At 33.8% G+C, this 22468-nt stretch overlaps 1 protein-coding gene across 1 annotated transcript; it reads right to left on the bottom strand.

The window, feature by feature from the left end:
- Nucleotides 1–736: 736 nt before the first annotated feature.
- LOC130448742 (Bardet-Biedl syndrome 2 protein homolog) lies at nt 737–21852 on the bottom strand. The gene is made up of 11 exons (XM_056786238.1): nt 21727–21852; nt 21254–21416; nt 14910–15157; nt 12986–13168; nt 12711–12933; nt 12404–12651; nt 8335–8517; nt 7258–7629; nt 6928–7091; nt 895–1043; nt 737–837 (listed from the first exon to the last, which is right to left on the bottom strand). The coding sequence occupies exons 1-11, from the start codon at nt 21850–21852 to the stop codon at nt 737–739; spliced, it is 2160 nt and encodes a 719-aa protein (XP_056642216.1).
- Nucleotides 21853–22468: the final 616 nt, after the last annotated feature.

A 22468-nucleotide genomic window follows, 5' to 3' on the forward strand; every position in this document is an offset into this window, starting at 1 on the left:
AAAGACGAAGAAATGGTGAGAAACGGCGCCCCAAAACAACGACGAGAACGTCAACACTGAAGAAAAACTCACTTTGGGAAAACGACGCGATTTAGCTAAGGAATTGGTGAAAATTTAGTGTACCTAATATTCACCAAAGACCATCATTGTATTCCGGATAGTAAACGAACATCTATGGAGTGGAGGAAGGAAAACGAAGGCGTAGTATATAGTAGCCTCCTAAGAAAATAGTGAAACCTATCTTCAGATCAAAACTACGGGATATTCCACTTCGTAGTGCAATGTTGCTGCAAGACAACGCCAAACCACATACAGCTGGGTTTAGAAAACAGTGGAACACCCTCCCTATAGTCCCGATTTGTCGCTACGTGACTATTATTTATTAGGTCGATTGCGATCCGAATACAAAGCGAATGGTTACGTGGCAAGTCGAGAGATTTTTAGGAACAAGGCTTTTTAAAACTTGTGGAAGGAGTTTGATGGAAAAACTGTAGGAAATTTCTGCTGAATGGGATGAATTCTATTGGTTATAAACTTGTACCTTGATGAAAATCATTGAGGTAGTATTGGTATATATTTAAAGAATTAATTAGAGTGTGGAAATGGAAATAGAGTGTTTCGTTTCACTGTTTCATTTATTTTCCGTTTGTACAAGGTCAACATAACCAAAATTTTATATAAAATAATCGTTTTTAAACGATTTGGTTGATTCTTAATGATATTGTGTGTGTTTCCTTCAAATTTCTCCCGTTCTTATCACTTTGATCAAACCTTCTGGGCTGTTATTGTTCAAGCAGGTTTTACAAAAGTTAATCATATTCGACGACTTTTGTCCAACTGAAATTTGAAAATTAAATATATAAACTTATATATTTTGACATATAATTGACATACCTCGTAACCTAGACGCTTTTTGGATAATGGAATTGATGGTTTTCATCGTTTCAACACCCTCATTGTAATTTTGAACTTTAATATTATATCCGTTAATCAATTCTTTGTTGACGATCATTAATTCGTTATATTGAGCAGACAAATTCTCTCTACAAATTTGTATCATGTTTAAACAAACAAAAAATATCGTTCGAAGCATAATTAAAGTCTGTTTTCAATTGTGAGAGAGTAATAAAACATCAAAAACTTGGTACAATCATTTTTAATATTATTATGGAATAATCTGATTTACCAGAAGGTCTAATGAGACACCAAACATGAAATTATTTTATTTAGATATAAAATAGATCAATGAGGTACATACACCAAGTGAATTTTGACAAGACGAAGCTGTTACCAGTCAAAAACCCGCAAATAATTTACTCAATCGGGCACATTGGTGGACAATGCATGTTCAAACTTGTTCGCTGCGTTTTCCTCTTGCACCTCAAGTACCAGACGCATATTTGGGTTCCATGAGCTTCAAACTTGTGCTTTTGAACTCAAACGGTGAAATTGAAGGTGTTTTGTGGGCGTTTATTCCAAATTGATTTCGATTTATTTGATTGAATAATTGAAATAGAATTTTCCTCTATTATTTTGAGAATATGCGTTAATACTAAATGGAGAAGACTGTTGAAGGGTTAAGAAGGTACAGGGAGATGGTACTTGGTCCGACAAAGAAAACACAGAAATTTTGAAAAACAAATCTATCTATTTTCCAACGAAATAATAAGAATCGTCAAGATTCCCAAAATATCGATTAACTGTCTATATCACCTCTTCGTTTTTGGAAAATCTTTGACCCCTGAGGTAATTTTTCGAGTCTAGAAACAAAAAATAAACCTAGGAGGCTAAATCTGGTGAATAGGGTGCATTAGGTACCAGTTCGAACTTTAATTCATTCATTTTAACCATTGCAATAACAGATATCTGATCTGGTGCTTTGTATTGATGAAGCAACACTTTCCTTTTAGCCAAAAACGGCCGTTATTGCTTGGTTTATTGGCTCAAACTTTGTAATAAGGAAATTGAGCCGAAAAACCGACGCCATGACCTTACCTGCAGATGGAACGGTCATTGCCTTGTTTGGAACCGGTTCCTCCCCTTTTCGGTCCGTTGTTTTGATTATTCTTTTATTTTGGGTGTGAAGTTTTCTCCATGGTTATGAAACTGCCCAGAAATTTGACTTTGTTCCATTATGAACAAACTAACCAAGTTTTCAGTTAATGAACGCACTTTTTCCAATACCCGCTTTGTGGATTTTCTTCAGGATTCATCACTCCATTTGGTCGACCACTAAGATGCTGGTCTTCGAAGGTCCTGCGTCCAAGTTTGAACTTTGCTGTCTTCAAACTCAAAACATAATATGTTGACTGGTTTGTGTACTTACTAATGCAGTGGGATTTTTTAAGGAACTACTGTCATCTGTAGGTCAAGCCAGGTACTTCTGAGACCACCTTATAGTAAACAGTCTCCAAGAAGTGCTTCCATAGTATTTGTATTTGATATTCAGTTAATCAAGTGTCTGGTATCACAGACACGGCAACAAATAAACAAATAATTTGTGAAATGTTATGAAAATTGGAACAAAACCTAACGAAATCACTAATAGTAGACATCGACAGTTCAAACGGTTTTGTTAAAGGCGTTTTATTGAATTTGGAATCTACTCTACCATGAATAGTACAGTGAACCAAAGCAAATCACCTCGTAATTTTAAAGACATTCATGGATTAGTTTGAAATTTTGAGAGAAGCTCAAAAATGATGCAAATAACAAACCCGATTTGGTGCCAATCGGGGATAGAAACTCAAAATTTCAAAATAATACCGCGGGAATCGGTAGAGAATTGAATTTTATGAAGAAAATGTTGAATGAAGTTTTTTATTTAACTCTATAGTTTCTGAGGTATTCGCGATTGAAAATTATAGAAAAAAACCACGTTTTTCAAAATATTTTCGCGAAAAACTCGAAAATCACGCATTATAAGCTTATAAAAAAATAAAGAAATTGGTCGGTTTAAATTGAATTTTTTAAATAATATTCAGCAATTTATGAGTCATTGAAAGTTAATTTTTTCTTTTTCGTAAATTTATGCAGATGTTTGAGCTCAAATAACGCAAAAACGATCAATTTTTCATAAAAAATTGTGATAAACATTTTTAAAGTACTTTTTCAGACCTTTAAAATGAGTTTCTACAAAACCGTCTAGCATAAAAATTAAGTGAGTTATGACGAAAATAAGTTAAGTAACTCGAATTTGAAAAAAAAATGTCGGTAAATTTGACACCATGTGCGACAAAATTAAAATTAATCGTAGCCCATGTAAAATTATCTTTATTTAATCCCTACCAACACGTTCCAAAAGTTTGAATGGTTTGGAACACGTATATTTTGAAAAAAGTTGCTTAATGTAAATTTTTTTTTCGATTTTTTTAAAAAAACGTTTATTTAGATGTTTGAGCTCAAATAACGCAAAAACGATCAATTTTTTATAAAAAATTGTAATAAACATTTTTAAAGTACTGTTTTAGACCTTTAAAATAAGCTTTTATAAAACCTCCTAGCATGAAAATTAAACGAGTTATGACGAAAATAAGTTAAGTAACTCGAATTTGAAAAAAAAAGTCGGTAAATTTGATACCATGTGCAACAAAATTAAAATTAATCGTAGCCCATGTAAAATTATCTTTATTTAATCCCTACCAACACGTTCCAAAAGTTTGAATGGTTTGGAACACGTATATTTTGAAAAAAGTTGTTTTATGTGAAAGTTTTTTTTTCGATTTAAAAAAAAACGTTTATGTAGAGGTTTGAGTTCAAATAACGCAAAAACGATCAATTTTTCATAAAAAATTGTAATAAACATTTTTAAAGTACTGTTTTAGACCTTTAAAATGAGTTTTTATAAAACCTCCTAGCATGAAAATTAAACGAATTATGACGAAAATAAGTTAAGTAACTCGAATTTGAAAAAAAAATGTCGGTAAATTTGATACCATGTGCGACAAAATTAAAATTAATGGTAGCCCATGTAAGATTATCTTTATTTAAGCCCCACCAACACGTTTCAAAAGTTTTAATGGTTTGGAACACGTATATTTTGAAAAAAGTTGTTTTATGTGAAAGTTTTTTTTTCGATTTAAAAAAAAACGTTTATGTAGAGGTTTGAGCTCAAATAACGCAAAAACGATCAATTTGTCATAAAAAGTTGTGATAAACATTTTTAAAGTACTGTTTTAGACCTTTAAAATGAGTTTTTATAAAACCTCCTAGCATGAAAATTAAACGAATTATGACGAAAATAAGTTAAGTAACTCGAATTTGAAAAAAAAAATGTCGGTAAATTTGATACCATGTGCGACAAAATTAAAATTAATGGTAGCCCATGTAAGATTATCTTTATTTAAGCCCCACCAACACGTTTCAAAAGTTTTAATGGTTTGGAACACGTATATTTTGAAAAAAGTTGTTTTATGTGAAAGTTTTTTTTTCGATTTAAAAAAAAACGTTTATGTAGAGGTTTGAGTTCAAATAACGCAAAAACGATCAATTTGTCATAAAAAATTGTAATAAGCATTTTTAAAGTACAGTTTTAGACCTTTAAAATGAGTTTTTATAAAACCGTCTAGCATGAAAATTAAACGAGTTATGACGAAAATAAGTTAAGTAACTCGAATTTGAAAAAAAAAGTCGGTAAATTTGATACCATGTGCAACAAAATTAAAATTAATCGTAGCCCATGTAAAATTATCTTTATTTAATCCCTACCAACACGTTCCAAAAGTTTGAATGGTTTGGAACACGTATATTTTGAAAAAAGTTGTTTTATGTGAAAGTTTTTTTTTCGATTTAAAAAAAAACGTTTATGTAGAGGTTTGAGTTCAAATAACGCAAAAACGATCAATTTGTCATAAAAAATTGTAATAAACATTTTTAAAGTACTGTTTTAGACCTTTAAAATAAGCTTTTATAAAACCTCCTAGCATGAAAATTAAACGAGTTATGACGAAAATAAGTTAAGTAACTCGAATTTGAAAAAAAAAATGTCGGTAAATTTGATACCATGTGCGACAAAATTAAAATTAATGGTAGCCCATGTAAGATTATCTTTATTTAAGCCCCACCAACACGTTTCAAAAGTTTTAATGGTTTGGAACACGTATATTTTGAAAAAAGTTGTTTTATGTGAAAGTTTTTTTTTCGATTTAAAAAAAAACGTTTATGTAGAGGTTTGAGCTCAAATAACGCAAAAACGATCAATTTGTCATAAAAAGTTGTGATAAACATTTTTAAAGTACTTTTTCAGACCCTTAAAATGGGCTTTCATAAAATCGTCCAGCATGAAAATTAAGCGAGTTATGACGAAAATAAGTTAAGTAACTCGAATTTGAAAAAAAAATGTGCAGGGGTTTGAGTTCAAATGACGCAAAAACGACACCATGTGGGACAAAATTAAAATTAATCGTAGCCCATGTAAAATTATCTTTATTTAATCCCTACCAACACGTTCCAAAAGTTTGAATGGTTTGGAACACGTATATTTTGAAAAAAGTTGTTTTATGTGAAAGTTTTTTTTCGATTTAAAAAAAAAACGTTTATATAGAGGTTTGAGCTCAAATAACGCAAAAACGATCAATTTTTCATAAAAAATTATGTTAAACATTTTTAAAGTACTTTTTCAAACCTTTAAAATGAGCTTTTATAAAACCGTCTAGCATGAAAATTAAGCGAGTTATGACGAAAATACTTTCGAAAAGTTTGAATGGTTGTGAAATTTAAAAAAAAAAGTTATTTTTTCAAAATATCTCAAAAGCTATTGGATAAACGTAATAATTATTTTATAATTAAAATTTAGCTTTCATTTTACTGAACATTTTGCTTTTTTTTTAAACTTACGTATCTTGAAAATTAATCGAGATATAAGCGTTGAAAGTATTGATTTCAATGCTACCTTTAGCATCAAAATTGTCTGAAGAAAAGGGCCTAGAAGGGCTGAAACTCCCATGGTTTTGTAGCTCATTAAATTCCTTACAAAATGATGTATGGATGAATACAAAAAGCTTAAAGGGAAGGGGTTGAATTAAATTAAAAACTTATGTATCATGTTTGTTATATTTAAATTATATATATTTTTTCTACTCAAAATCGAAAATAAAATGATTTCATACTTTCAGCCGTTTTTTAAATAACTCTATAAGGGTAGTTTTAGAGGGTAGTTACGGGTAAAAAATAGAAATATTACTTAAATTGTGAAAAAACAACAATTATTTCACATATTTGGAAATGATGAGCCCTATAACTGATTCCATTAAGTAATTTGCAATTTTTTACATTCTGAGGGGTGGTTTTTGGTTAGTTGCATTGTTAAAAATATTGAGGGTCATATTTTTTATACTTGAAGAAACAAAATTCTCCTATTACGATCCGAAATAGAAAAAATTTCATGCTTTTTTCCACATTTTTCAAATAATCTTTGTTATAGGGGTTGTTTTCAAGGGTAGGTGAGCTGTAAAATATCAAAATATTAAAGTCACGGTACAAAAAAATCAACATTTATTATATTTGAACATAACTACAGCCCATTAGTGCTTTAATTCATTAGTTTTCAATTTATTGGAGTAAGGGGTGATTTTCACCCTCTAAAAATAAAAAACATACTTTGCGACCAAGTCAAGTTTGAAGATTAGGGTAAGATGAACTTAATTGCTCAAGAAGATCGATGAAAGTGTTTAAAATTACGAGGTTTCGGTCGATTTTAAGCTTGACTGTACTAGAAAACATGAATGCTGATGTTTTTGAAGAACTGTTCAAACAAATGAAAAATCTCCTGCTTCAGAAGAACTGTATAATAGTTTCGGATAATGCAAATTATCACTCGATACATTTCGATAAATTGCCCAAATCGAGTAGTTAAGAAAATATTTACAGATTTACACTCGAATAAGGAAATTTTAAAATAATGTATATACAGTAGTCCAAAACACTTACAAATCGTTAATTCTACAATCTTCTGCTTGGACAATCAACCCTCTTATTTGGGACATTCTATCTGCTACGTCCGTTTCTAAATGCAACCGAGCATTTTGGATTTCTTGTAATCTCCCCATTAAAGTTGTAATTTTGTCTTCTTCCAGTGGAAAGGAAGCAGTTGCCTTTAAATACAAAATTTCGGAATGATATTACAAATCTGTGTCACTTTTTTCAAACTTCTCTCATCATTTATTTAATGTAGTACCAAACGAAATACCCGTTTGGTGCTACTAATGGTATATAAGTTGAGCTGGGTTCAAAAAATAATCAAATAGACCTTATACCAACCTCTAAACTGTTTATATTCAAATGAGCAGCTAAAGACTGTACTAAATCCGCAGCTAAAGCTATATCCTTAGTAAAAACTGTAACTTTTCCACTATTTTCGAACACCATATCCAAATTAGAACCGTCTCGCAAACATTTAAAAGAAAACTTCAACGTAGTACCAGATTCGAATTTGACCTCTTCGCTAAGTAAAAAATTTTGATTCGCCCACATGCAAATTCTCTGTAACCTTTCGTTTAATTTGATTATGACGAAACTGTCGCTTCTTATTTTTCTGTCTACATCTTTTAAAGAATACATTGAAAATTTCGGTAATTGTCTTGTTACCTCAAACACGTGAAACTGGCAGCTGTTTGGAAAACCAACCAGTACCTAAGAACGACAAAAAATATGGTCAACAACTAAAATAAACTCGAATTTCTTTTATGTTTGATCTTGAACTTCTGTGGTTGCCTTACTGGCTGACTCCACAGGCCTGCACTCCTCCAAAGAAATGAGTCTCGACAAATTGAAGTTCTGGGTATCTGCAGGCTAGCTTGGTGTTTATAAGCCGCGTCTGACCATCGAGTAAGTCCTGCTCGGACTAGCATCCGTCATTCATGCTCCAAACTGTCCAACAATACTCCAAAGATGGACGAGTTTGAGCCTTGTCGAGTATCGAAGAGGCTGCGAAGCCTTACAGAGAGCACCAAGTGTTGTGAAGCTATCTTAGATACATCCACCAAGCGAATTTACGGCGATGGTGCTCTATAATTTGAGGTTATGTGAAGTCTGGTCATCAAACGTGTTCACTGATCTCAACCTCATAATGAGATTCACAAAATGCCACGTATGGTCAGTGCTATGGCTGGACACTGAGAATTAACCCCATGAACATTTGATACGTCGATCTACCGAAGAATTTTGAGAGCTGCATGGAAAGAAAAACCAACGAAGGAAGTTTGGGGAAAATAGGAAGAGAATGTGAATTGGTGGGCACGATAAAACGTAGAAAAGCAGCGTGGCCTTGCAATACCACCAAAGACGGTATGAAATAATCAGTTTTACTTATACTAAACTACAAGAGTGATTACTTACCTTGACGTGAATATCTACAGGACAATCTTTTGGTAAATATAGAGGAATCAGTAATTGCGATTTTAATTTTGTCATAGGGGGATGAACTACATGTGTTTCTCCATTAAATATTCCTTCAGCAAAAATGATGGCTGCCTTTATTATAGTTGAATTGTTGGTACAGAGATAGAGTTCTACGTGTGGCTGAAACATATCATATCAAAAAATTTCTACGACTGCTATTATCGAAACCTAATAGGTTTTCCTGGACATTACGATCTTAAAACAATCAATAAGCGATTCATCTGCTTATTTTACTCTTAAAACGATGTTACTCAGTAGTTTCTTCGACTCTAATATAGTTAACACTTACACTAAACACTATATTCTGCTTTAATACTTGGGGAAACTTTCTCAAGCAAAAATTTATGCAATGGAAAAATGTGTTCAGTTCAATCTAAGCTCCGATATCATAAAATTCAAACTCGTCTGGAATTTTCTACAAAAATTGAACGAGATAGGAACAAATCCAATTATTGGGACAACCTACAGGAGATGAGATGATACAGGCAGAGACGTTTCTTGCAAACTACAACCAGAGTAGATCCGCTGAAGATGTTAACCTAAGTGAGAAAAATGTACCAACTCAAACAGGAGTTGTATCAGGGCAGTGTCGCTTCAATAAACACCTGAAGACGCTAAACCTGACGCTAAATACAGAGGACGAAACCTCTATCCACGTTATCTCGAAGTGTGGACTCCAGAGCACCGCACCTGGTTGCGTATGAAATAGAAAACGAAGATCTCTGGGAATTAAAGCCATCCCATATTCTAGATGATACCCAGGCGTTTAACTACGTTGAAATAATGGTATTTACCAAACTTGTCTGTAGTATGGACTACAGAACAATAGAAAAAGAAAGATAGGAACAAATCCAATTATTGGGACAACCTACAGGAGATGATACAGGCAGAGACGTTTCTTGCAAACTACAACCAGAGTAGATCCGCTGAAGATGTTAACCTAAGTGAGAAAAATGTACCAACTCAAACAGGAGTTGTATCAGGGCAGTGTCGCTTCAATAAACACCTGAAGACGCTAAACCTGACGCTAAATACAGAGGACGAAACCTCTATCCACGTTATCTCGAAGTGTGGACTCCAGAGCACCGCACCTGGTTGCGTATGAAATAGAAAACGAAGATCTCTGGGAATTAAAGCCATCCCATATTCTAGATGATACCCAGGCGTTTAACTACGTTGAAATAATGGTATTTACCAAACTTGTCTGTAGTATGGACTACAGAACAATAGAAAAAGAAAGATAGGAACAAATCCAATTATTGGGACAACCTACAGGAGATGATACAGGCAGAGACTTTTCTTGCAAACTACAACCAGAGTAGATCCGCTGAAGATGTTAACCTAAGTGAGAAAAATGTACCAACTCAAACAGGAGTTGTATCAGGGCAGTGTCGCTTCAATAAACACCTGAAGACGCTAAACCTGACGCTAAATACAGAGGACGAAACCTCTATCCACGTTATCTCGAAGTGTGGACTCCAGAGCACCGCACCTGGTTGCGTATGAAATAGAAAACGAAGATCTCTGGGAATTAAAGCCATCCCATATTCTAGATGATACCCAGGCGTTTAACTACGTTGAAATAATGGTATTTACCAAACTTGTCTGTAGTATGGACTACAGAACAATAGAAAAAGAAAGATAGGAACAAATCCAATTATTGGGACAACCTACAGGAGATGATACAGGCAGAGACGTTTCTTGCAAACTACAACCAGAGTAGATCCGCTGAAGATGTTAACCTAAGTGAGAAAAATGTACCAACTCAAACAGGAGTTGTATCAGGGCAGTGTCGCTTCAATAAACACCTGAAGACGCTAAACCTGACGCTAAATACAGAGGACGAAACCTCTATCCACGTTATCTCGAAGTGTGGACTCCAGAGCACCGCACCTGGTTGCGTATGAAATAGAAAACGAAGATCTCTGGGAATTAAAGCCATCCCATATTCTAGATGATACCCAGGCGTTTAACTACGTTGAAATAATGGTATTTACCAAACTTGTCTGTAGTATGGACTACAGAACAATAGAAAAAGAAAGATAGGAACAAATCCAATTATTAGGACAACCTACAGGAGATGATACAGGCAGAGACGTTTCTTGCAAACTACAACCAGAGTAGATCCGCTGAAGATGTTAACCTAAGTGAGAAAAATGTACCAACTCAAACAGGAGTTGTATCAGGGCAGTGTCGCTTCAATAAACACCTGAAGACGCTAAACCTGACGCTAAATACAGAGGACGAAACCTCTATCCACGTTATCTCGAAGTGTGGACTCCAGAGCACCGCACCTGGTTGCGTATGAAATAGAAAACGAAGATCTCTGGGAATTAAAGCCATCCCATATTCTAGATGATACCCAGGCGTTTAACTACGTTGAAATAATGGTATTTACCAAACTTGTCTGTAGTATGGACTACAGAACAATAGAAAAAGAAAGATAGGAACAAATCCAATTATTGGGACAACCTACAGGAGATGATACAGGCAGAGACTTTTCTTGCAAACTACAACCAGAGTAGATCCGCTGAAGATGTTAACCTAAGTGAGAAAAATGTACCAACTCAAACAGGAGTTGTATCAGGGCAGTGTCGCTTCAATAAACACCTGAAGACGCTAAACCTGACGCTAAATACAGAGGACGAAACCTCTATCCACGTTATCTCGAAGTGTGGACTCCAGAGCACCGCACCTGGTTGCGTATGAAATAGAAAACGAAGATCTCTGGGAATTAAAGCCATCCCATATTCTAGATGATACCCAGGCGTTTAACTACGTTGAAATAATGGTATTTACCAAACTTGTCTGTAGTATGGACTACAGAACAATAGAAAAAGAAAGATAGGAACAAATCCAATTATTGGGACAACCTACAGGAGATGATACAGGCAGAGACTTTTCTTGCAAACTACAACCAGAGTAGATCCGCTGAAGATGTTAACCTAAGTGAGAAAAATGTACCAACTCAAACAGGAGTTGTATCAGGGCAGTGTCGCTTCAATAAACACCTGAAGACGCTAAACCTGACGCTAAATACAGAGGACGAAACCTCTATCCACGTTATCTCGAAGTGTGGACTCCAGAGCACCGCACCTGGTTGCGTATGAAATAGAAAACGAAGATCTCTGGGAATTAAAGCCATCCCATATTCTAGATGATACCCAGGCGTTTAACTACGTTGAAATAATGGTATTTACCAAACTTGTCTGTAGTATGGGCTACAGAACAATAGAAAAAGAAAGATAGGAACAAATCCAATTATTGGGACAACCTACAGGAGATGATACAGGCAGAGACGTTTCTTGCAAACTACAACCAGAGTAGATCCGCTGAAGATGTTAACCTAAGTGAGAAAAATGTACCAACTCAAACAGGAGTTGTATCAGGGCAGTGTCGCTTCAATAAACACCTGAAGACGCTAAACCTGACGCTAAATACAGAGGTCGAAACCTCTATCCACGTTATCTCGAAGTGTGGACTCCAGAGCGCCGCACCTGGTTGCGTATGAAATAGAAAACGAAGATCTCTGGGAATTAAAGCCATCCCATATTCTAGATGATACCCAGGCGTTTAACTACGTTGAAATAATGGTATTTACCAAACTTGTCTGTAGTATGGACTACAGAACAATAGAAAAAGAAAGATAGGAACAAATCCAATTATTGGGACAACCTACAGGAGATGATACAGGCAGAGACGTTTCTTGCAAACTACAACCAGAGTAGATCCGCTGAAGATGTTAACCTAAGTGAGAAAAATGTACCAACTCAAACAGGAGTTGTATCAGGGCAGTGTCGCTTCAATAAACACCTGAAGACGCTAAACCTGACGCTAAATACAGAGGACGAAACCTCTATCCACGTTATCTCGAAGTGTGGACTCCAGAGCACCGCACCTGGTTGCGTATGAAATAGAAAACGAAGATCTCTGGGAATTAAAGCCATCCCATATTCTAGATGATACCTACGTTGAAATAATGGAGAAAAAAGAAAAATTTACTCACTTTTTGATTATGATTCGTGTCGTTGGTAGTAATCGCTAGTTCTAATCTGGTACTAGCCGGTATGACACCGCTATTTTCATACGACTCTGTTTCGTGGAAAATATTTTCGTTATATTTATTATTGGTATCGTATTGTTTCAATTCCATCAATAAAGATTGTTTCTCTGCCAATAATTCCCGAATAATATTTTGATCTGTTTCTGAATCGGTGCTAGTCGTTACATTTTTTGTTGTTGTATAGCCTCTTACTACAAAATAAACATTTCGGACATATAAATATAAATAATTTATTCTAATTATTTTTTACCTTCGCCTTCGGATGATACGCATATTAAATCGGTTTTCCCCATTGATCTATAATCACCTTCGATAATACCTGATACGCCGGATCCCGTCGAATCTTTATGAAGAACTTCGCCGGTTTTAACAGATCTGAAATCTATTTTACCGTTGGACCATCCTGTGACCAATTGGGGACTACCTTGACCTAGTAGGTCGTAAGAATGTAGTGAAATTGCGAAATGTTTCGACTAAAACGACTATAACAATAATTTTGTTTTTGGTTTTTTGATTTATATTTACCTTTACCCTCCATAATCGTACGTCTTGTTCGTATATACCTATTGTCCCGTTAGAGACGGAATAAGCGAATAAGTTTTCATGTAATGGTAGTAAATTTGTCACTACTTCTGTTTCTAAATGTTCCGCTAGCATCTTGTCTTTATCGAATATTCTAATATTGTAATCTTCCGAACTTACAACTAACTTGAAAAATTTCAATTCAAAAAAATATCATAACTATAACATATTTATAAAACCCGATGAAATTGGATCGAACGAAGGAGGTTTCGGGTAGCTAAAGGCCTGAATACACTTGTCGTTCACCGTTCCGATCCGACTCCGGTTCGATTTTACTCCAAACAACGGATCGCCGCCGGATTTTTTGAAAAAACTTGGAAAGAAAAAGATGGGCTTAATATTAAACTCATTACTTTAACCAAAAGAATATAAACAAAACTTACGGTATCTCAGTGTGATTCAGGGGAGTTTAAAATATGCTTGGGGGGGGAAATTTTAACCGGTTGGCATCACTGGTACTCCCCGATTTGCAGCTCCACCTCGATAAAACCGCGAACTACTTGACAGTACGATTTTAGAGAAAGGGTTTTATTATCGTCCAATAAAATTATTCCCCTCCTTTTCAATTGTTTGTTTTTTTGCGTTATTGCCACTACAAAGTTCCAAAATTCCAACGGAAAAGTGTCCTTGAACGAATAGTTTGAGCTATCGGAGTCGTTTAGGAATGGAATCGAACACGTGTCAGTGTAAAACCCCTTTTAGACACTAATCCGACTGTATAATCGTAGTCGGATCGGAAGGTTGCATGATAAGAGTGTTCCGGCCTTAAGGAACAGGATTTGGACAACCACCACAACTAAATTGATCCTTAAAGTTGATTTGAATTGTCTTTTACTTTTACTAATATTATTAGTACATTTAGGTGAATTTTATGAAGGTTATCCACCTACACCAAACCCTTTAATAACGTTGACAACATCCTGAAGAGAATTTCCAAACGTTGGTCAACAAGGTAGTCCAATCACTGCGAAATACTGAAATCTCTGGACTGTTTGGATTTCCTGAGTTGTCTTCCGCCTGTCATACGAAGATTGCTACTTAAGATTTAGCATAGATATGTCAAAACTGACATCACCTCCATAAAGTTCGATATTTTTTATGGTGGTCATACGAATGCTATTGAGTCGTATGGGTCTTTCAAGATGAACAAAAGTTGCCAACCAAAAACCAAAAAAACGGTTGCCTATTCTCTAGGACTAATTGGACATGTCGCCTTTCCATTAGAACAACGTAGAACGGTGAATTCTGAACGGATTACCAGCGTTTGTTTATCAGAGGTGTTTGAACAAATCATAGAAACCTGTAAACACCACGACGATGCGAGCTCTCATACATCACTTCAAACAGAAACGTTTTTGAACAGTCAAAACATCAATTCGACGGATCTTTCGCCGTACAGTCCTTGTTTAACGTCCAAGGATTTATTCTTATTCCGAAGAAGCGGTTGGTGCGTTCAAATCGCATGTTTTGGAAGTACCTTGATCGGAGTGGAAAAAATGCTTCGATATTTGGTTCAAATGCATGCAAAAGTGTGTTGATCTTAATGGAGATCATTTTGGAAAACAATAAAGCCATAATCAATGAAAAAATGTTTGTTTTACATCCAGCATATCTGAATCCACTTCCATGTTATCTGTATTAGATTCAAACCAAAATATCTAGCACCTAGGACTTAGATCATAGTTTCAGAAAGCTTCATTGCAACACCAGGACTGATACAAAAAGATCTTTAGATGATTTGGTGCAATTTGGAAAGGATTAATGTCAGTAGGGAGCTACGCCTTGAAAGTTCTTTTTGAATACAGTGGGACAAAAGGGATGATGATGTTTTTCAAAGTGGTCAAACTAAATTTGTGAATAAACTAACTTCGTTTTGTCCGTCTTGATTATAATCCATAAAAATTAGTGACGTTACTATATCTCCAACGGCCGTCCAAAATATTTCATTTCCTCGATTATCATAAGCGTGTACGGAAGAATTTCCACCCACCATCATGATGTTCTTCACGTCTTTGAATGTCCCGACAGCTATAGAACGTACTCCATCTGGACATTCTTTATATAAAATATCTTTATTGTCATGAACGTGGTAAACTAGTAAATGAGTGCTGGTTCCTACGGAATATTTTTCCATAAAATGTAACTATTTATATTCAGTTCTAATAGTACAGTCAAAATAGACATTCGACTTACAATAAACGAAGTTTTACTCAAGTTCAAACGCAATTTTTGTTGGCGAGTTTTGGTTTAAACATTTTTGGATTTGATCTTTACCGTTTTATTTGCACTAAGTCCTAATAGTCCAGTCCAAATAGACATTTGACTTAACCAAAATTCGCATAGATTTTAGTCAATGTTAAAAAGTACAAAATTAAGTTTTTTTTTTTAATTTTTCTCGAAAATAAGCTTAACAAAAGTTGTAGATCATAAAATTTTCTACAAAAATAGTCTAGTCACTTTTTCTCTTACAACTCACCGTTCGTGAGATATCACGGTTTTAATAATTAGACCTAGACAGGTAAAACCCGTTTTTTTTCAAGTGATAACTTCCCATGAATTCTCAATAATTAACTGTAAAAGCAAATGGGATGAAAACACCAAACAAGAAATGACCAGAAATATTATTAGATGGTATTCTGATGGATCAAAAACAGCAGGTGGAACTAGAGTGTACGGGCTTTGAACCAAACACTCTAGAAACCTGGGCAGCGCACCAAGCATTTTTCGAGTAGAAATCTATGTAATTGAGAAATCTATTCAGTTCAATCCAGACAGGAGCGATCGCCAACAGGATACACCGGAGCAAAAGAAAAAGAAATAATTGATAAGTTTGCTAAAGCGGGGCGGACGAGCTCTTGATGGGATCCGAACCCTTGGAGATCCCAAATCCATTTCCAAGATCTGGTTAAAAGGAAAAATAAGAAGGAAAAATGACTTTAATTTGGTTCTGATCCTGGTATACCAACCAAGCTACAGATTGACCCAAACAAAAAGGAGCACTAGTATCATAATTTTAATTCAAAATCCTCGCTCCATTTTGCTCAATATTATTTTGTTTTTTTGATGTTATTTCTTACAATAAACGAAGTTTTACTTGAGTTTGAACACAACTTTTGTTGGCGAGTTTAAGTTTAAACATTTTTGAGTTTTATCTTTACCGTTTTATTTGCCCTAAGTTCTAATAGTCCAGTCAAAATAGACATTTGACTTAACCAAAACTCGTATAGAGCTGAAAATTGGTAAAGACGTTGAATACGTCATTATAAATAAAATGTCAAAAATCCCCTTCGATCGTACTTCTGCAAAAAATTTCATTCAAAGTTAAAAAGTACGAAATTAAGGTTTTTTCAATTTTTCTCGAAAACGGTAAGTATTACTCTGAAAATAGATTGAACAAAAGTTGTAGATCATACAATTCTCTACAAAAATGGTTCAGTTACATTTTGTCGTACGACTCACCATTCGTGAGATATAACGGTTTTAATCATTAGAAAATTCATATTTCACATAATATGCACTAAAATGGATATACACGTCATCGGACGTTCAATATGATTGTTTCTTACAATAAACGAAGTTTTACTTGAGTTTGAACACAACTTTTGATGGCGAGTTTTAGTTTAAACATTTTTGGGTTTGATTTTGTCCGTTTTATTCGCCCTAAGTTCTAATAGTCCAGTCAAAATAGACATTTGACTTAACCAAAACTCGTATAGAGCTGAAAATTGGTAAAGACGTTGAATACGTCATTATAAATGAAATGTCAAAAATCCCCTTCGATCGTACTTCTGCAAAAAATTTCATTCAAAGTTAAAAAGTACGAAATTAAGGTTTTTTCAATTTTTCTCGAAAACGGTAAGTATTACTCTGAAAATAGATTGAACAAAAGTTGTAGATCATACAATTCTCTACAAAAATGGTTCAGTTCCATTTTGTCGTACGACTCACCATTCGTGAGATATAACGGTTTTAATCATTAGAAAATTCATATTTCACATAATATGCACTAAAATGGATATACACGTCATCGGACGTTCAATATGATTGTTTCTTACAATAAACGAAGTTTTACTTGAGTTTGAACACATTTTTTGTTGGCGAGTTTTAGTTTAAACATTTTTGGGTTTGATTTTGTCCGTTTTATTCGCCCTAAGTTCTAATAGTCCAGTCAAAATAGACATTTGACTTAACCAAAACTGGCATAGACTTAAAAATTGGTAGAGACGTTGAATATATCATTATAAATGAAATTTCATAAGCCCCTGTTTTTTTTTAAACGTGGTTTCCCCTCTACGATCAATAGTAATAAAAAAAATTTGATCAGATCGTATCCTATTGATTGAAACAATGGTAATATTGCTAATGATCTCCTTTATGTTATTATATTAAAAAATTGTCTAATTCGAATTCGACAATTATTTCTTCGCCTTCATTTTCTTCTTCTTTCAGAATTTCCGTTCGCTGTTCTAAGAAAAGGAATGCATCAATTATTTTTTCATTAATATCATCAATCTCTTCATCTGCTGTATTTGTTTCGAGATTGGAGCAAGTCTGACCCTGGGTGGGACAAAAGTTTGAATTTGCTCCAAATAGTTATCTGTTAATTTCCAACCCCATCCTTCTGGGTCCAAGTCATTGCCTAGGCACACTTGATCTTGATAATACACAAGTGCTGAAGGGCAGAAGCAGACAAGGCAACTTTTATTGTTCTAAACAGGTTTTACAAATCTCAAATACCTATAATTGTCTATGGAATGACGTTTTTTGGAAGCACCATATATTGCAAGAAGAAAACGAATTCCATTTGTAACGATGTCGTCTGGAGAAGAGTCAATCTTTGTAATTACTTCTGTGCAATCAATTAAATCATTACGTTTTGTAGTCAGATTTTGTGATGAATATATTGTTGATTGTACTTGAGCTTTCCCGGGTTTCAAAAAGTAAATAATTTTATCATTTTCTTTGTCAATTTTATCATCTTATTCAACAACGACAGTTGTATTTTAACTTTTCCATTGTTCTATTGCTATTTCAATTCAATAAGGGTATCAGATTGTTTTATTGAAATACTAGTAGCTGTAAATTCTATGAACGTTTGCAAGAAATTGTTGTCGGTTCGCTAGAACTTTCATAGATCGATCAAAAACTATATCAACAGATGTTTTTGTAGTTCGACAACGTTGTTCTGCGGATTTCATATTTTTCGTTGATCAGTATAACCATCAAATACCATCGTGGTGAAACACAAACCCATAGTTTCTTAGTTTCATTCATATTGAACGTCCGATGACGTCTATATGCATTTTAGTGCATATTATGTGAAATATGAATTTTCTAATGATTAAAACCCTTATATCTCACGAATGGTGAGTCGTACGACAAAATGTAACTGGACCATTTTTGTAGAGAATTGTATGATCTACAACTTTTGTCTAATCTATTTTCAGGGTAATACTCACCGTTTTCGAGAAAAATTGAAAAAACCTTAATTTCGTACTTTTTAACTTTGAATAAAATTTTTTGCATAAGTACGATCGAAGGGGATTTTTGACATTTCATTTATAATGATGTATTCAACGTCTTTACCAATTTTCAGCTCTACACGAGTTTTGGTTAAGTCAAATGTCTATTTTGACTGGACTATTAGGACTTAGGGCGAATAAAACGGTAAAGATAAAACCCAAAAATGTTTAAACTAAAACTCGCCAACAAAAAATGTGTTCAAACTCAAGTAAAACTTCGTTTATTGTAAGAAACAATCATATTGAACGTCCGATGACGTGTGTATCCATTTTAGTGCATATTATGTGAAATATGAATTTTCTAATGATTAAAACCCTTATATCTCACGAATGGTGAGTCGTACGACAAAATGTAACTGGACCATTTTTGTAGAGAATTGTATGATCTACAACTTTTGTCTAATCTATTTTCAGGGTAATACTCACCGTTTTCGAGAAAAATTGAAAAAACCTTAATTTCGTACTTTTTAACTTTGAATAAAATTTTTTGCATAAGTACGATCGAAGGGGATTTTTGACATTTCATTTATAATGATGTATTCAACGTTTCTACCAATTTTTAAGTCTATGCCAGTTTTGGTTAAGTCAAATGTCTATTTTGACTGGACTATTAGAACTTAGTGCGAATAAAACGGACAAAATCAAACCCAAAAATGTTTAAACTAAAACTCGCCATCAAAAGTTGTGTTCAAACTCAAGTAAAACTTCGTTTACTGCAAGAAACAATCATATTGAACGTCCGATGACGTGTGTATCCATTTTAGTGCATATTATGTGAAATATGAATTTTCTAATGATTAAAACCGTTATATCTCACGAATGGTGAGTCGTACGACAAAAAGTAACTGAACCATTTTTGTAGAGAATTGTATGATCTACAACTTTTGTCTAATCTATTTTCAGGGTAATACTCACCGTTTTCGAGAAAAATTGAAAAAACCTTAATTTCGTACTTTTTAACTTTGAATAAAATTTTTTGCATAAGTACGATCGAAGGGGATTTTTGACATTTCATTTATAATGATGTATTCAACGTTTCTACCAATTTTTAAGTCTATGCCAGTTTTGGTTAAGTCAAATGTCTATTTTGACTGGACTATTAGAACTTAGGGCGAATAAAACGGACAAAATCAAACCCAAAAATGTTTAAACTAAAACTCGCCATCAAAAGTTGTGTTCAAACTCAAGTAAAACTTCGTTTATTGTAAGAAACAATCATATTGAACGTCCGATGACGTGTATATCCATTTTAGTGCATATTATGTGAAATATGAATTTTCTAATGATTAAAACCCTTATATCTCACGAATGGTGAGTCGTACGACAAAATGTAACTGAACCATTTTTGTAGAGAATTGTATGATCTACAACTTTTGTTCAATCTATTTTCAGAGTAATACTTACCGTTTTCGAGAAAAATTGAAAAAACCTTAATTTCGTACTTTTTAACTTTGAATGAAATTTTTTGCAGAAGTACGATCGAAGGGGATTTTTGACATTTCATTTATAATGATGTATTCAACGTCTTTACCAATTTTCAGCTCTACACGAGTTTTGGTTAAGTCAAATGTCTATTTTGACTGGACTATTAGGACTTAGGGCGAATAAAACGGTAAAGATAAAACCCAAAAATGTTTAAACTAAAACTCGTCAACAAAAGTTATGTTTAAACCCAAGTAAAACTTCGTTTATTGTAAGGAACAACATCAAAAAAACAAAATAATATTGAGTAAAATGGAGCGAGGATTTTGAATTAAAATTATAGTACAGGTGCTCCTTTTTGTTTGGGTCAATCTGTAGCTTGGTTGGTATATCAGGATCAGAACCAAATTAAAGTCATTTTTCCTTCTTCTTTTTATTTTAACCTGATCTTGGAAATGGATTTGGAGTCTCCAAGGGTTCGAATTCTATCAAGAGCTCGTCCGACCCGCTATAGCGAGCTTATCAGCTATTTCATTTTCCTTTGCTCCAGTATATCCTGTTGGCGATCGTTCCTGTCTAGATTGAACTGAATCCATTTCTCAATTACATAGATTTCTACTCGAAAAATGCTTGGTGCGCTCCCCAGGTTTTCAGAGTGTTTGGTTCTAAGCCCGTACACTCTAGTTCCATCTGCTGTTTTTGATGATATTTCTGGTCATTTCTTGTTTGGTGTTTTCATCCCGTTTGCTTTTACACTTAATCATTGAGAATTATAATTCACTCTCAAGTTATCATTTGAAAGGAAACGGGTTTTCCTTCTCGTATTCACTCTCGTTTATATACCCAAAACTAATTTCTCAAAAATTCTAGAAAATAAACAATCAAAACAAATTAATAACGAAATTGGTAAAAAAAATCTCGGCGCTTTGTATAAAAAGCATCAAAATCAATATCAAAGGCACTAAAAAACATCAAACGAATCGTCGTTTTCGCTAGACTTTAGAGTTTCATTATAACCGGACAGGACCTGCTTTACGACCTAAGTCATGGACTTTTTCGTAACAATATATTTAGAATCCCGTATTTGGTATGTTTTCTGATTGGGTATTAGATATCTCGCCTTTGCAATTTGGTGTTTTCAATAATTTTTGAAGGATTTAACCACAACAACTTCTCATTCTCCCGAATTTCAAATGGCACCTTCTCCAAATTGGTTTTTGACCATTAAAATTAGAGTTTGAGTATTATTTCTAACAATTTACATCACCTATGAGTAGTACGTCTTTATCTTCATTTGGAAGTATGGTTCCTGCAGTTAAACACGTTATCGTTTGATTAATATTCAAATAAGCAATTTCTTTGTTCGAATCCGACCATAAAACCCTTCCAGTTGTATTGGTATTTCTTCTATGCGGACTATGAATCAACACCTTAAAACAAAATCTACTTTTATCATAATTTAACCCAAAGCGAAGAAAATATTAAAACAATTCACGCTCAACGAGGAGGAAACAAAAAAATACGATAATGGTGTGGGTAAACCGAAGAAAAAATGTTGAGAAAATTACCGAGGACCAAATATGTTTGTAGAGCTGAAGTATGATTATAAATTATCAGTAAAATGGATAAAAATATATAAATGTACTATGTAAGCTTGTATCTAACTGAAGATTGTAATAATACGAACGAAGATGATAAAATTTTGTAATAATAAAACGGAATAAACAATTCAATAGTCACCTTATCGGTTGTAGTGGCAGCAGTGATGCAAGGATGAGCTCCGTCGTATTTTCCAATAGTGACTAGACCCGGTAGAATTTTACAATTTAATTCTAAAGTGAAAACTGGTCTCACGATTTTATCCATTCTATAAACAATCCCCAATTCGACTGGATTAGTTTTTCGTTGCAATACAAACAGAATGTAGCTAAGGCGATATCGATTCGCGTAAAAAAAAATAAATAAGACGAAAATTCACATGTACATCAACGTGTTGGCGTATTTGGTGACTTTTGGTAAGACTCGAACTGTTGTGTAACTATGAACACGTGTAGATCCCTCCGATTGTTCAGAATGTTGATAAATGTGACTTAGATAGATAAATAGATAAATAGAAACAAAAATATTCCGAAAATTTTGATGACCAATTTCATGTTTTCTTTATTTTTTTAAATAATATACACTACACTTAACTAAATTATATAATTCACTTATCGCTATCACTTCACTAATTAAATAATTCATTCAAACTTCTCGATCACTACACAAACTCCTTATATATCTCAAAAGAATTCTAAAAAATAGTATTTGATAAAAAGAATGTAAATAAACCGTCTGCTATAATAAAAAGTTATATAAACAGCAAACATCGAAGGATTCGCCGAATTTTAGAATTCCATAATATCCGGACAGGGTTTAGGAACTCATTTCGCGAACTGGTTACAAAATATTTAAGTTCTAGAAAGCATATTATACCAAATGG

The sequence above is a fragment of the Diorhabda sublineata genome, chromosome 9, assembly GCF_026230105.1.
Source record: "Diorhabda sublineata isolate icDioSubl1.1 chromosome 9, icDioSubl1.1, whole genome shotgun sequence".
In the NCBI taxonomy this organism is placed as follows: Eukaryota; Metazoa; Arthropoda; class Insecta; order Coleoptera; family Chrysomelidae; genus Diorhabda; species Diorhabda sublineata.

Bases quoted from the DNA above. Each gene is read 5' to 3' on its own strand.
- LOC130448742 (XM_056786238.1), bottom strand. From the start codon at position 21,852: ATGGATAAAATCGTGAGACCAGTTTTCACTTTAGAATTAAATTGTAAA. The intron at 8,518-12,403 runs GTGAGTAAATTT...GATATGTTTCAG, and splicing joins ACACGAATCATAATCAAAAA to CCACACGTAGAACTCTATCT. The intron at 7,092-7,257 runs GTTGGTATAAGG...TTGTATTTAAAG, and splicing joins TGAATATAAACAGTTTAGAG to GCAACTGCTTCCTTTCCACT.